Consider the following 11,919-nt stretch of genomic DNA (forward strand, 5'->3'; position numbering starts at 1 on the left):
ACACACACACACACACACACACACACACACACACACACACACACACACAAACGTGATTTTAAACATGTAAACTGGCAGGGTAGTTGTGCACCTCCCAGCATCCAGGAGACAGAACCAGGTGGATCTTTGAGTTCAAGGCCAACCTAGTTTACAGATTGGGGACAGACAAGGCTACACAGAGAAATCCTGCCTTGAAACCCCTAAATAAATAAGTAAACAAACAAGCAAGCTGAGTTTGCAGAGGCCTAAGGATGTATCACAGTGGAGTGCTTGCATCTATACAGACCTAGGGTCTCCTAACAATACCAGAAAAAAAGAAAAAGTCCACTGCCAACCAGGGAGGCTGGAACCTGCCTGCCAGCACTGAGGGCACGAAGACAGAAAGAGCATAAGTGGAAGAGCATTCTGAGCTCTGAGAAAGACCCTGTCAGTAAAACAAAAACTCTACAACTGAACCTTCAGGGAAACAAGAAACATTACAACAGCAGATGAAAAATCATACTGACACGTGTATGTAAATACCATAATGAAATCCACTGCTTTATACAGCGACTTCAAAAAAGAAGTCAAAACTTTTTGGTGTTTTGTCCAGACAGGGTCTCACTATGTAGCCCTGGCTGTTCTGGAACTCACTATGTAGATCAGGCTGGCCTTGAACTCAGAGAGAGCCACTTACATCCACCTCTAGGTATATACACCCAAAAGAAATGAAGATATATGCCAGACAAACACACATCACATAAATTCCACAGCAGATTATTTACAACCAAATGAAAATAATTCAAATGCCTATGAACTCATGAAATAAACAGGCAAAGTTTGATAAACCCATACAAAACACAGTATCATTCAAATACTGTACATGGTATAAAATGTGAGTTTCTAAAACATTATGCTAAAGCCAGGCATTGGTGCCACATGCCTTTAATCCCAGCATTAGGGAGGCAGAGGCAGGCTGATATCTGTGAGTTCAAGGGAGGCCTGTTCTACAGTGCCAGGATAACCAGAGCCATAGAGAAACCCTGTCCTGGGGGAAAAAAAAAAAAAAGCAAACTGAAAAAGGCCATATAACACAGGATTGCATCTTTTTGCTTTATGACATTGTTTCACTAGGTAGTCCAGGCTGGCTTTGAACTCATATTCCTGCTTTAAGTCTCCCAAGTGCTGGATGATATATATGGATGCTTCCCTGTTCAAAGCCAGCCTGGGGTATATCATGAATGAATCTTGGGGGGGGGGGTAGAAGGAGGGCAGAGATAGGGTTAGGGCTGGTGCTCAGAGAAAGAACATTTACCCAGCATTTGTAAAAAAGAAAACCTAAAATAGTTCATAAATATTGCTTAAAATTGCCGGGCAGTGGTGGCGCACGCCTTTAATCCCAGCACTTGGGAGGCAGAGGCAGGCGGATTTCTGAGTTCGAGGCTGGCCTGGTCTACAGAGTGAGTTCCAGGACAGCCAGGGCTACACAGAGAAACCCTGTCTCAAAAAAAATAAATAAATAAATAAAATAAAATAAAATCATCAAATTAGTCAAGGTCCATTAAATGACAGTTATTACTGAGTACCATTAGGGAATCAAAAATATTTAAATGCTGCAGCAAAACAAAACTAACATTAGACATAGACTAGCAAAGAAAACAAGATAGCTCCATGGATAAAAGGTGCTTGGAGCCAAGCCTGATGATTCAATCCCTGAAATTACGTGGTGGAAGGACAGATGGACAAGTTGTCCTCTGACCCTAATACAAACCTGTGGCATATTTGCCACTTACCCCACCCTGTGCAAAGTAAATAAATGTAAAACAACACAATTAATTTAATAATGTATTTTCTTCCCTTCCCTTTGATATCTCTGCTTCCACCTCCCAAGCAATAGGATTTTTTTGTTTGTTTTTTTGAGACAGTTTCACTATGTAGCCTGGCTGTCCTGGAACTCTGTAGACCAGACTGCCTGCCTCTGCCTCCGGGATTAAAGGCATGTGCCACCAGACCTGGCTTCCAAATACTGGGATTAAAAACCATCACTCCTAGCTTCCTTTTTCTTTCTGTACCCAGATTACCCTTGAACTCCTCCTGCCTCAGTCTTCAATTGCAGTATAGGAAGGGAATGGTGGGAACCCTGAGTGAATGTGTGTGTGGTGACTTGGATTCTGCCTGTGAAGGACTCCAAGGCCAAAGACTCACAGGAAATTGGCAAAGCCATTACTCATATGAACCACACTCAAGAGCTCTCCTCAGAAATCCAAATATGAGTGTTTATAAAGATTGGTCAGTGTGTACAAAAAATAGCAAATATCCTTCTTCCCATGGATATTTACAGCCTAAGATTGCTGACACTTCTTGTGGAGGCTAGTAACCTCTCTCCCTGTGCTGTACCTGATGAGCATGCTGAGGGTCCTTCCAAGTTGCCTCAGCTAGAAAATCCCATCCAATCCTCACTTCATTGTGCCTATCTATGCCTGTGTGTATCTTTTCCTCATTCCCTCATTGGTTCTTGGGTTCCAAGAACCAAACTACATTGGCGGCGGTGCTAGAATTATGGGCATGCCCCGGGTGCTGGGCATTGCTCTTCCCACATGATTTCAGTTACATAATCCTAGCAGTAGGAAGGCTGAGGCAGGCAAACTGCTGTGAGTTCCAGGTCAGAACTGGGTTACAAAAGGGACTCTCTCTCAAAATAATAATAATGGGGGCTAGTGAGGGAGCTCAGGAGCTAAGGGTCCCTGTTGTTACAGAGGCCCCACGGTCAGTTCTCAGCACCCACATGGAGGCTCGTAATCATCCATGTTGCCAGTTCCAGGGATCTAATACCTTCTTCTAACCTACGTAGGCTCCAGGCATGTACCTGATACACATATATACATGCAGGCAAAACACTAAAACACCTAAATAAATCTTTTTTAAAAATTACAAAAACCAAGCTAGGCAGTGGTGGCGCACGCCTTTAATCCCAGCACTTGGGAGGCAGAGGCAGGTAGATTTCTGAGTTCGAGGCCAGCCTGGTCTACAGAGTGAGTTCCTGGACAGCCAAGGCTATACAGAGAAACGCTGTCTCAAAAAACAAAACAAACAAAAAAAAATTACAAAAACCAAACAGCAAAACAAAACTCCCAAATAGCTAGGTGGAGTGACCCTGTATGACCTTTAGTCTCAGCCCTGGGGAGGCAGAGGCAAGTAGAGGCATGTGGGTCTCTGTGAGTTCAAGGCCAGCCTGGTGTATACAGTGACAGGATAGCCAGAACTACATAGTGAGACCTGGTCTGGAGTAGGGGTGGGAGGGACTCAAAGAACAGAAACGTGCCTTCTAAGGCATCTCTTCAAATAATCAAAAACATTTTTTAAAAATAAGAATGGGTTACTGTTAAACTATGAAGCTGACAGAGCTGGAGATATCTCAACAGCTAAGAGGCCGCAGGTTCAATTCTCAATATCAACATGGTATCTCGCATCTATAACGCCAGCCTTATGGGACTGACACCCTCTTCCAGCTTCTGAGGGCACCCAACACTCATGTGACAAGCACACAAACATGTGGACAAAACGCCCACATGCATACAATAAGTCTTTTTTTTAATTATGAAGCTAAGATTTTAAGTACTCCATATGGATGAAGAAAATGGATCAAGATGAGCAAGAGGAATTGAAACAATAGATCCCAGCAAGGGGCTGGAGGGACGGCTCCGAGGTTAAGAGCACTGACTGCTCTTCCAGAGGTCCTGAGGTCAGTTCCCGGCAACCACATGGTGGCTCACAGCCATCTGTAATGGGATCAGATGCACTCTTCTGGTGTGTCTGAAGACAGCTACAGTGTACTCATATATATATATATATATAAATAAAATAGATAGATAAATAAATAAATAAAGCCCAGCAAGGATTATGACCAAGGATTATGACTAAGCAGAGGGGACCAAGTTGTTCCTGGTCTCTCACCAGATCACTGCTGCCCATGTGTTCCACACCTTATCAATCTCTGATACCCCTGCGAGTTACAGTCACAGGGAGAAAAGGGTCTCAAAAGTGAGAAAGGACAGCCTAACAAAAGCTCCTGAGTCAACCTCCTAGATTCTGCTGCACTTGCCCCATTTCCAAATGTGCCTGTGGCAGGGACCAGAGGAGCAAGTGAGTCTGAACCACAGACGAGCCTAGTTACTCTCACAAACATAGGGCATGCCTCACGGATACTCACAGATCATGTCGCCTGACTATAATAACCCTCCTGGCCCTCATTTAATTCTCAAGTTTAACCTTCACAGGTGCTGGTGGTCAGACAGGTCTTCTCTCATCTCTGATCACACAGCCTTCCTTCTCACAGAGGCATGGCTGGTGTTTTCTTTCTCTACACTTCATGGGTCACAGCCAGGAAACTCCTGGATTGAGCTGCCATGCTGCACTTCACAGTTCCTCCAGGTCCCAGTAGCTAGCCCACTTCCCTCCTAGCCATCCTGCTGAACCCTGGATAACAGGAGTCTAGCTTATCACTGAGACCATACCCCATTATTCCCAGGTCTGGTTGATTCCAGGAACCAGAATGAAGCATGTAACACAGATCTGTGAGAGAGACAGAAAGCCTTGAGGCCACCTTTCAGGTGCATCATCGCAGTGCAGGGAAGTGCAGGGAAGGCTTACAGCACATCTCTGTGACCTGACGTGTGGTAGGAGGCCGAGCTTCCACACGGGGTACTGCAGATGAGAATACCACACCCCACTCAGGGTTCCAGGCTTGGGATCACCCGACTGCCCAACTCTTAATTCATCACGCAAGGGAAGAAAGGAAGTCCACGGCCACAGCCTGCTCCCCCAGGGCACTGCACAGCACAGAGTATCAAATGCAGCTTCACAGTTGACTTCCGACTCAATCCAGCTCGTGCTAAACATCACCCCGCTCTGCCCACACTTGACTATCAGCGCTGAGATCTTGCTCCCTCCCTGACCTCCCTCCTTACAAGCCCATCCAGGAAGCTTCTGGCCACACCAACAAGCCCCTAAACCGTATGTAGACGATGCCTTCCTTCCATATTCCATAAGTCTCCATACTGAAGCAGTACAGAACTGTGTGTCTACTGAAAAGACACGCTTCGGTGTCGCTGAAGGATGCAACACTGCCAGTGGAGTACTGCTCTCTATTTCTGAGGAACCTACAGCTCATTCAGAGTATCTCTGACACCGACCTCTGCTGTCGTAATCCTTAGAGAATATAAATCATTAAGGCTCCCAGGATACCAGGATTTTGTTTTGAAGTTGTAAAAGATGCCAAATTTTAAAATCATAGCTAAATATTCCCAGAAGTCTCATGCAAGAGCCACTCTGTCTCAAACATAGCATAAACCTTTTTCATTTTTATGAGAAATGCTAAGTTTCAAAGTGTTGTCAGAACTCTACCCAACACCTACTGAAAATGCACTTTCTGAGCAGCACAAGGTGGTACATCCCTGTAATCCCAGCACTGAGGAGGCTGAGAGAAGGATCAACACAAGTTCAAGGCCAGTCTGGTCACACAGTGAGTTCACTCTAGGCCAGCCAGGGATACACAGTGAGATCTTTTTTAAAAAGGAAGGGGGAAAAAAAACAAACTGACTTTTTTTGTTTGGCTTGGTAGTGTACAACTGCTTGGTAAGCTAAGGCAAAAAGACTGCCAAATTCAAGGCAACTTAACAAGATCCTACCTTAAAAAAATAAACAGGCTGGACATACAGAATATAGGAAGCTTGCCTACCTATGTTCAAACCCCAGTACACAAAACAGGTGAGGGAGTGGAGAAGTACAACAGATTTTTCTATATAATCATCTTCTCATGTACCAGGAAATAACACCTACCAGAGAAACTAACTCTATGAGGGTTTTCGTAATATATGTATTCTTTTTTTTTTTTTTTTTTTTTTTTGCTTTTTTCTTCGAGACAGGGTTTCTCTGTGTGGCCCTGGCTGTCCTGGAACTCACTCTGTAGACCAGGCTGGCCTCAAACTCAGAAATCCACCTGCCTCTGCCTCCCAAGTGCTGGGATTAAAGCATGCGCCACCACCGCCCGGCCCAATATATGTATTCTTAAGGTTTATTTTATATGAATGAGTGTTTTAGCCGTGTGTATGTAATGCACACCGTGGGTGCCTGGTGCCCTAGTAGGTCAGAAGAGGGCATTGGATTCCCTGGAACTGGAGTTGTGAGCCACCATGTGGGCACTGGGAATGGGACCTGGGACTTCTGCAGGAGGAACAAATGTACAAAAGCACTGGGCCAGATCTCCAGGGCCCTATCTCAAACCTTTACCAATAAATAAATAAACAAATAAGTCAACCAAATGCATCAAACTCAAGCAAAATGAGACAGTTTCAAGTTTGCACTGCTCGACAACTAACATCAATCAGTAGTGGTTGCCCTGTGGGAAAAAGTTCTTTTTCTTTTTTTCTCTCTCCACAAAAAGAAAGAAATCAGCACTGTGTTGGCATGCACCTTAATCCTAGTACTTGAGAGGCTGAGGCAGGAGGATGCCAGTGAGTTCAGGCCTGCCTACAATAAGTTGCTGTCACAAAGCGAAAAAAATTCCTCAATAAAATCAACTTGTAAAGGCAGGAGTGGTGGAACTTGCCTTTACTCCCTGTACTTGGCAGGCAGAGGCAGAGGCTGAGGCAGGGGGATAGCTCTGAGTTTGAGGCCAGTCTACAGAGCAAGTTACAGGACAGCCAGAGCTACACAAAGAAGCCCTGACTGGAACACACACACACACAAATTAATAAGTAAATAATGAGCTTTTTTTGGTTTTTCAAGACAGGGTTCCTCTGTGTATCTCTGGCTGTCCTGGAACTCACCCTGTAGACCAGGCTGGCCTCAAACTCAGAAATCTGCCTGGCAATAATGAGCTTTTATTTTAATGTCTGTGACTTTAATAATATCTGTGTACTAGTCAATTTTCTATCAATTTGACACAAGCTGGAGTCAGCTGAGAGGAGGACTGAGGGAGCTTCAATTGAGAAAATGCCTCCAGAAAACCCAGCTGTAAGCCAAAGAGGGAGAACATTTTCTTAATTAGTGATGATGGGGGTGGGGGGGTGCCCACTGTGGGTGGTGCCATCCCTAGCTGGGTGCTATAAGAAAACAGGTTGAACAAGCTATCAGAGAGCAAGCCGGTAAAGCAACATTCATCTTTGGCCTCTGCATCAGCTCCTGCCTCCAGGTTCCAGTCAGGTTTGTGTTCCTGCCTTGGCTTCCCTCATTGGGCTGTGATTTAGGATATTTGAGAAACTCTTCATTCTCCAAGTTGCTTTTGGTCTTGTGTTTCATCCCAGCAACAGTAGCACTGCCTAAGACAGTCTGCACCAACAGTTACATTATCTGAGAACACTCAAATATGGTCAGTGATACTTGTGCTACTAGAAACTTATTCTTTAACTATCTTATTAAATAGTATCTACTTGGTATACTAAATAGATAGTTAAGGTACTCGGTCCAATAGTGACCCAAACTGTGTTTGTCACTACGTAGATAAAGATGACTGTGAACTTCTGTTCCTCCTGTCTCCATAGCCACAGTGCTGGGACTAGAGGCACTCCCTACCAAACCCAGCTTAGGTGCTGGAAATCGAAGCCAGGGCTTCATGCATGCTAAGTGAGCACTGTACCAGGAGAACTACATCCACAGCTCTTATACTAGGGATTAACATGCCACTAATACTCAAGCCAACGTTCTAAACTACAAAAACTAATCAAAGTAGTCTACATTTCCTAAAGCACATTCCTCTTCAGCCTTGACTGTACAGCATACATCCCCCAATCCCCAACTTTCTTCTTTGGACCTCCTTTCCCCTTCCCCTCCCCCTCCCTCTCCCCCTCCCCTTCCCTTTCCTTTTTTCTTTTTCTCTTTTATTTCTGAGACACGATCTCTCTCGGTAGTCCTGGCTGTACTGGAGCTTGTTACATAAACCAGACTACAGACTATATTCAAACTCATAATAAGATCCTCCTGCCTCTGCCTCCAGAGTTCTAGAACTAAAGGTGTGGCCCACCACACCCAGCTGGACCTGCTCTAAAGTGTATCATTTTTTTCTTTTGGCTTTTTGAGACAAGGTTTCTCTGTGTAGCCCTGACTGTTCTGGAGCAGCTTGAGTGTATCTGAACCCAGGGTCTACAAAGGCACACCTTAGCCTAAGGTCTGCTCCCAGAAGGACCAACAATAACACTAATAGCACCATATCCCTGGCTTCAACAACTCACTACCACCATGGATACTCACTAAAAACAAGTGGACAGACTCTAAAAGCCAAAAACACAAAATGTAGCATCCTTTTACCATCATCTGAAGAAGTAATTTGTTTCTTTTTTTTTTTCCTTTGGCTTTTTTTTTTTTTTTTTTTCTCGAGACAGGGTTTCTCTGTGTAGCCCTGGCTGTCCTGGAACTCACTCTGTAGACCAGGCTAGCCTCGAACTCTTGAACTCAGAAATCCGCCTGCCTCTGCCTCCCAAGTGCTGGGTTAAAGGCGTGCGCCACCACCGCCTGGCAGTAATTTGTTTCAAAAGACCAAATACTCAAGTTAATACTCAAGTTTATTGGTTTTTTAAGCCAATAAAGAATGGAAAAGGCCTGACAGGCCACAGGAAAGAGCAGTTTATTTTTTTACTTTTTAAAAATTTATTTATTTTATGTAAATACACTGTAGCTGTCTTCAGACACTCCATAAGAGGGCATCAGATCTCATTACGGATGGTTGTGAGCCACCATGTGGTTGCTAGGATTTGAACTCATGACCTTTGGAAGACCAGTCAAGTGCTCTTAACTGCTGAGCCATCTCACCAGCCCAGAAAGAGCAGTTTAAAACAGGAGCACTTGCTGCTCTTCCAGAGGACCTGAGCTTGACTCCCAGCATCCATGTCCCATGGCTCTCAGACCATCTGAAACTCCAGCTCCAGGAGCTCTGACACCTCACCTCTGGTCCCTGCAGACATGCATACCACCTGCACACACATTCACTCACATACACACAATTTTTAAAAATAACAATAAAAATACATCTTTTTAAAAGTTCTTTTTTAAAAAGTATACTGTCTGCTGTTAGAGTTACTGGTTAAAACAAAAACAAAAAAAAAAACTCAACATTTAAGTTATGGCACCTACTAGAGATTTATATCAAATTTCTCCCTTACTAACAAGTTATCCAATCAGCCTTTTCATGCATATCTGCAGTGTGTACATCTGTTAAGAGATACAGAATGTTTAAGATCAAAACTTACTCCTAAAGTTATTAATTCCCATAATCATAGGACAAGTGTACACAGAGGTAGACTGTGTCATTCAGAAGAAAATGGTATTGAAGAACACAACTTTGCCAAGTACTCGAGAGACAGAGAGACATGTGAATTCAAGGCCAGCCTGACCTATCTATATTGTGAGTACCAGCAAAATAACCAGGGCTATGTAGAGAGACCCTGTCTCAAGGAAAAAAAAAAAAAAAAAACTAAACTATTAAAAAAAAAAAAAATACCCAAATTTTACATGGTTATTTAAAAAGGACCCCTAACCACCAACTGCAATCTAATTCAGCATGTTCACGGCTTTCAATGCATCAGTACTGTTGGCCAGGTCTTCAAGGAGTTAAAAGCTGAACTGCCCTTCCAAAATGCCTCAGTCCTAACTCAAAAACTAACTCCCCCCACTAATGTCCTCTGGAGTTCAACTTTAAGCTCTTGATCCAAAGATGCCCAACGCGTAATTTCTTAAAGTAAAACCTATTACTATCAAAGACACAGTAAACTTAAGTTGGCAAGAAGTTGCTAAAGGATTGCTTCCCTCCAAACTCCATGAAATAGGCAATCTTCTTACAGTCAGGTAAAGGAAATTACCTTTTTTCACTTGGTGTTAACCAATCTAATCTGGCTGAATTCTCATACTTGCAACAGTTAGGAACTTAAGCAGTTATAAAAAAATAAAAAAAAAAAATGACAACACTCACATTTAACCACTCCTAGTGCCCTCATCTTCTCTGAAAACGGTATGACAGGCTCTCATAAGAAAGACCCTCAAGCCGGGCGGTGGTGGCGCACGCCTTTAACCCCAGCGCTTGGGAGGCAGAGGCAGGTGGATTTCTGAGTTCGAGGCCAGCCTGGTCTACAGAGTGAGTTCCAGGACAGCCAGGGCTACACAGAGGAAACCCTGTCTCGAAAAGACAAAACAAACAAACAAACAAACAAACAAAAAAAGACCCTCATATGTCCTCATTTACTTTGTGACTGTCCTTACAATTAGATCTTAATTTTATTAATCCAGGTTAAAAGAAACATAAAGGAAAAGCATGACAGTCTGGTGCTACAAGTTAAGGTTCTTTCCCCCCATAACTATTCACTTAATACACAGGAGGAGTTGCATGCGTGCCTTTTACTTGAACAAGACACACATCTCAGGGCCGACCTCAAGAAATTATTCGAGAAAACATCCGAGAATTCACCACTACTGATGAAGCCCACTGCTGATCCAGGAAGGGCTTTTTCCTCAGAAACAGAATAACAAGCAAAAGTCCTGTTGTCAGGTCCAAGCTGACACTTCTATACTGTGACTTCAGAAAGTTCATCTTTGGCAACTGCGCCTAGATGATCAACCACACATCTTCGGCAACAGGTGCCACAAAACTGCATCTCCCACGCAAAGCCCAGATCAAACTGGTTAGGACACACGGCCCGTGGTGTTATACTTTTATTTGGAACTTAATCAAAGCAATTTTAAATCGGAAGGATTGCCAAACTTGGTTTGGTCTAGTTTTCTGCTTTGCTCTTTAACCAGCCATTTACCAGCAACTGTTGCACGCGACCACGAGCACTCACTCGAAGAACACAAACAAGCGCTCAGGACCCCATGAAGCTCCCTGCTCACCGAACAACAACAACCCTTCCTCCAAAACAGTTACCAAACTATATAACTAGGGGGTAGGGAAGGAAGCACTGTCTACGTGTGTTACCACGACCTAAATTCTCACTTTTAAGGCACAGATCATTTTTCTTTCAAATCTACAACAAAACGTATTAAACATGCAACGGTTTGCAAAGCAGGTTTCTTTCATTGCAAAATAAATTTTAAAAAAATATATTCATACCAAAACAAGGAGAGAAAGACGAACTCAACGGATACGTGTGCCAAAGTTTCAATCCTGCCTGGTGGAGACACCGCACTTGGCACAAATTTTGAAGAGGAAAGAGAGGGAGGGGGGAGAAGAAGAGCGAACGAGTGTGTGGCCTGCAAACTGCAACAATGCAATCTCCATTTTGAACAATGCGCCTCTTTCCTCTTGCAAATCTAGTTTTGTTTTGTCTTTTTTGTCACTAGACGCGCCGTGGCCTCCGCGTGGGGGACAGGCCGGGAGGGGGGGAAGCTAGGAAGCAGGATGCACTGCACTAGAGAGGGAGCAAGCCAGGGGGAGGGGAGGAGGTGGGGAAGGAGTCTCCAGGCGGCCTGGGTGGGTACCTGGAGTGCTGCTGTATGTACTATGGCTCCTAAAGCTGCTTTCCGTGCAGTAACTAGCGTCGTCGTCGTCGTCTTCCATCTCCTCCGGATAATCGGAGTCATCGTCGTCTTCTTCCATGTCATCTTCCTCGTCGTCCTCGGAATCTTGGGTCTCCTCCGCGTCGCCATCCTCCTCCTCCTCTTCGTCCTCCTCCGAGACCATGTCCTCCTCCTCGTCGTCGTCGTCACTCTCGTGGTCATCGTACACCACTTTGTTGACGGCGCGGCGGGCCGGGGTGGTCCGGGCCAGGTGGCCGCCCCCGCCCCCCGTCCTGCCGCCCCCGCCTCCTCGGCCCCCCCGGCCCGGGCCGCTGGCGCTGCTGGCGGAGGCCGGCGGTGGCGGTGGCGGCTGCTTCCTGCGGCCGCCCCCCCTGGGCGAGCTCAGCCGGGTCTTGGGCGCCACCTCAGCCTGGGCGGCGGCCCACCTGCCCCGACTGC

At 45.0% G+C, this 11,919-nt stretch overlaps 1 protein-coding gene across 13 annotated transcripts in view; it reads right to left on the minus strand.

Moving 5' to 3' along the window:
• The window catches only part of Bptf (bromodomain PHD finger transcription factor), a 99,565-nt gene extending 87,652 nt beyond the window's left edge, over window positions 1-11,913 (minus strand). For 11 of the 13 annotated variants that reach the window (XM_028780658.1, XM_028780655.1, XM_028780650.1 and 8 more), the window contains exon 1: window positions 11,443-11,736. In XM_028780658.1, the coding sequence (XP_028636491.1) occupies window positions 11,443-11,644 (202 nt within the window). In that variant the 5' untranslated portion in view covers window positions 11,645-11,736. Of the gene's footprint in view, window positions 1-11,442 lie in introns of all 13 variants that reach the window. The other 2 variants (XM_028780662.1, XM_028780660.1) reach the window with 1 other exon arrangement.
• Window positions 11,914-11,919: the final 6 nt, after the last annotated feature.

Source organism: Grammomys surdaster, unplaced genomic scaffold (assembly GCF_004785775.1).
Source record: "Grammomys surdaster isolate TR1022 unplaced genomic scaffold, NIH_TR_1.0 371, whole genome shotgun sequence".
Lineage (NCBI taxonomy): Eukaryota > Metazoa > Chordata > Mammalia > Rodentia > Muridae > Grammomys > Grammomys surdaster.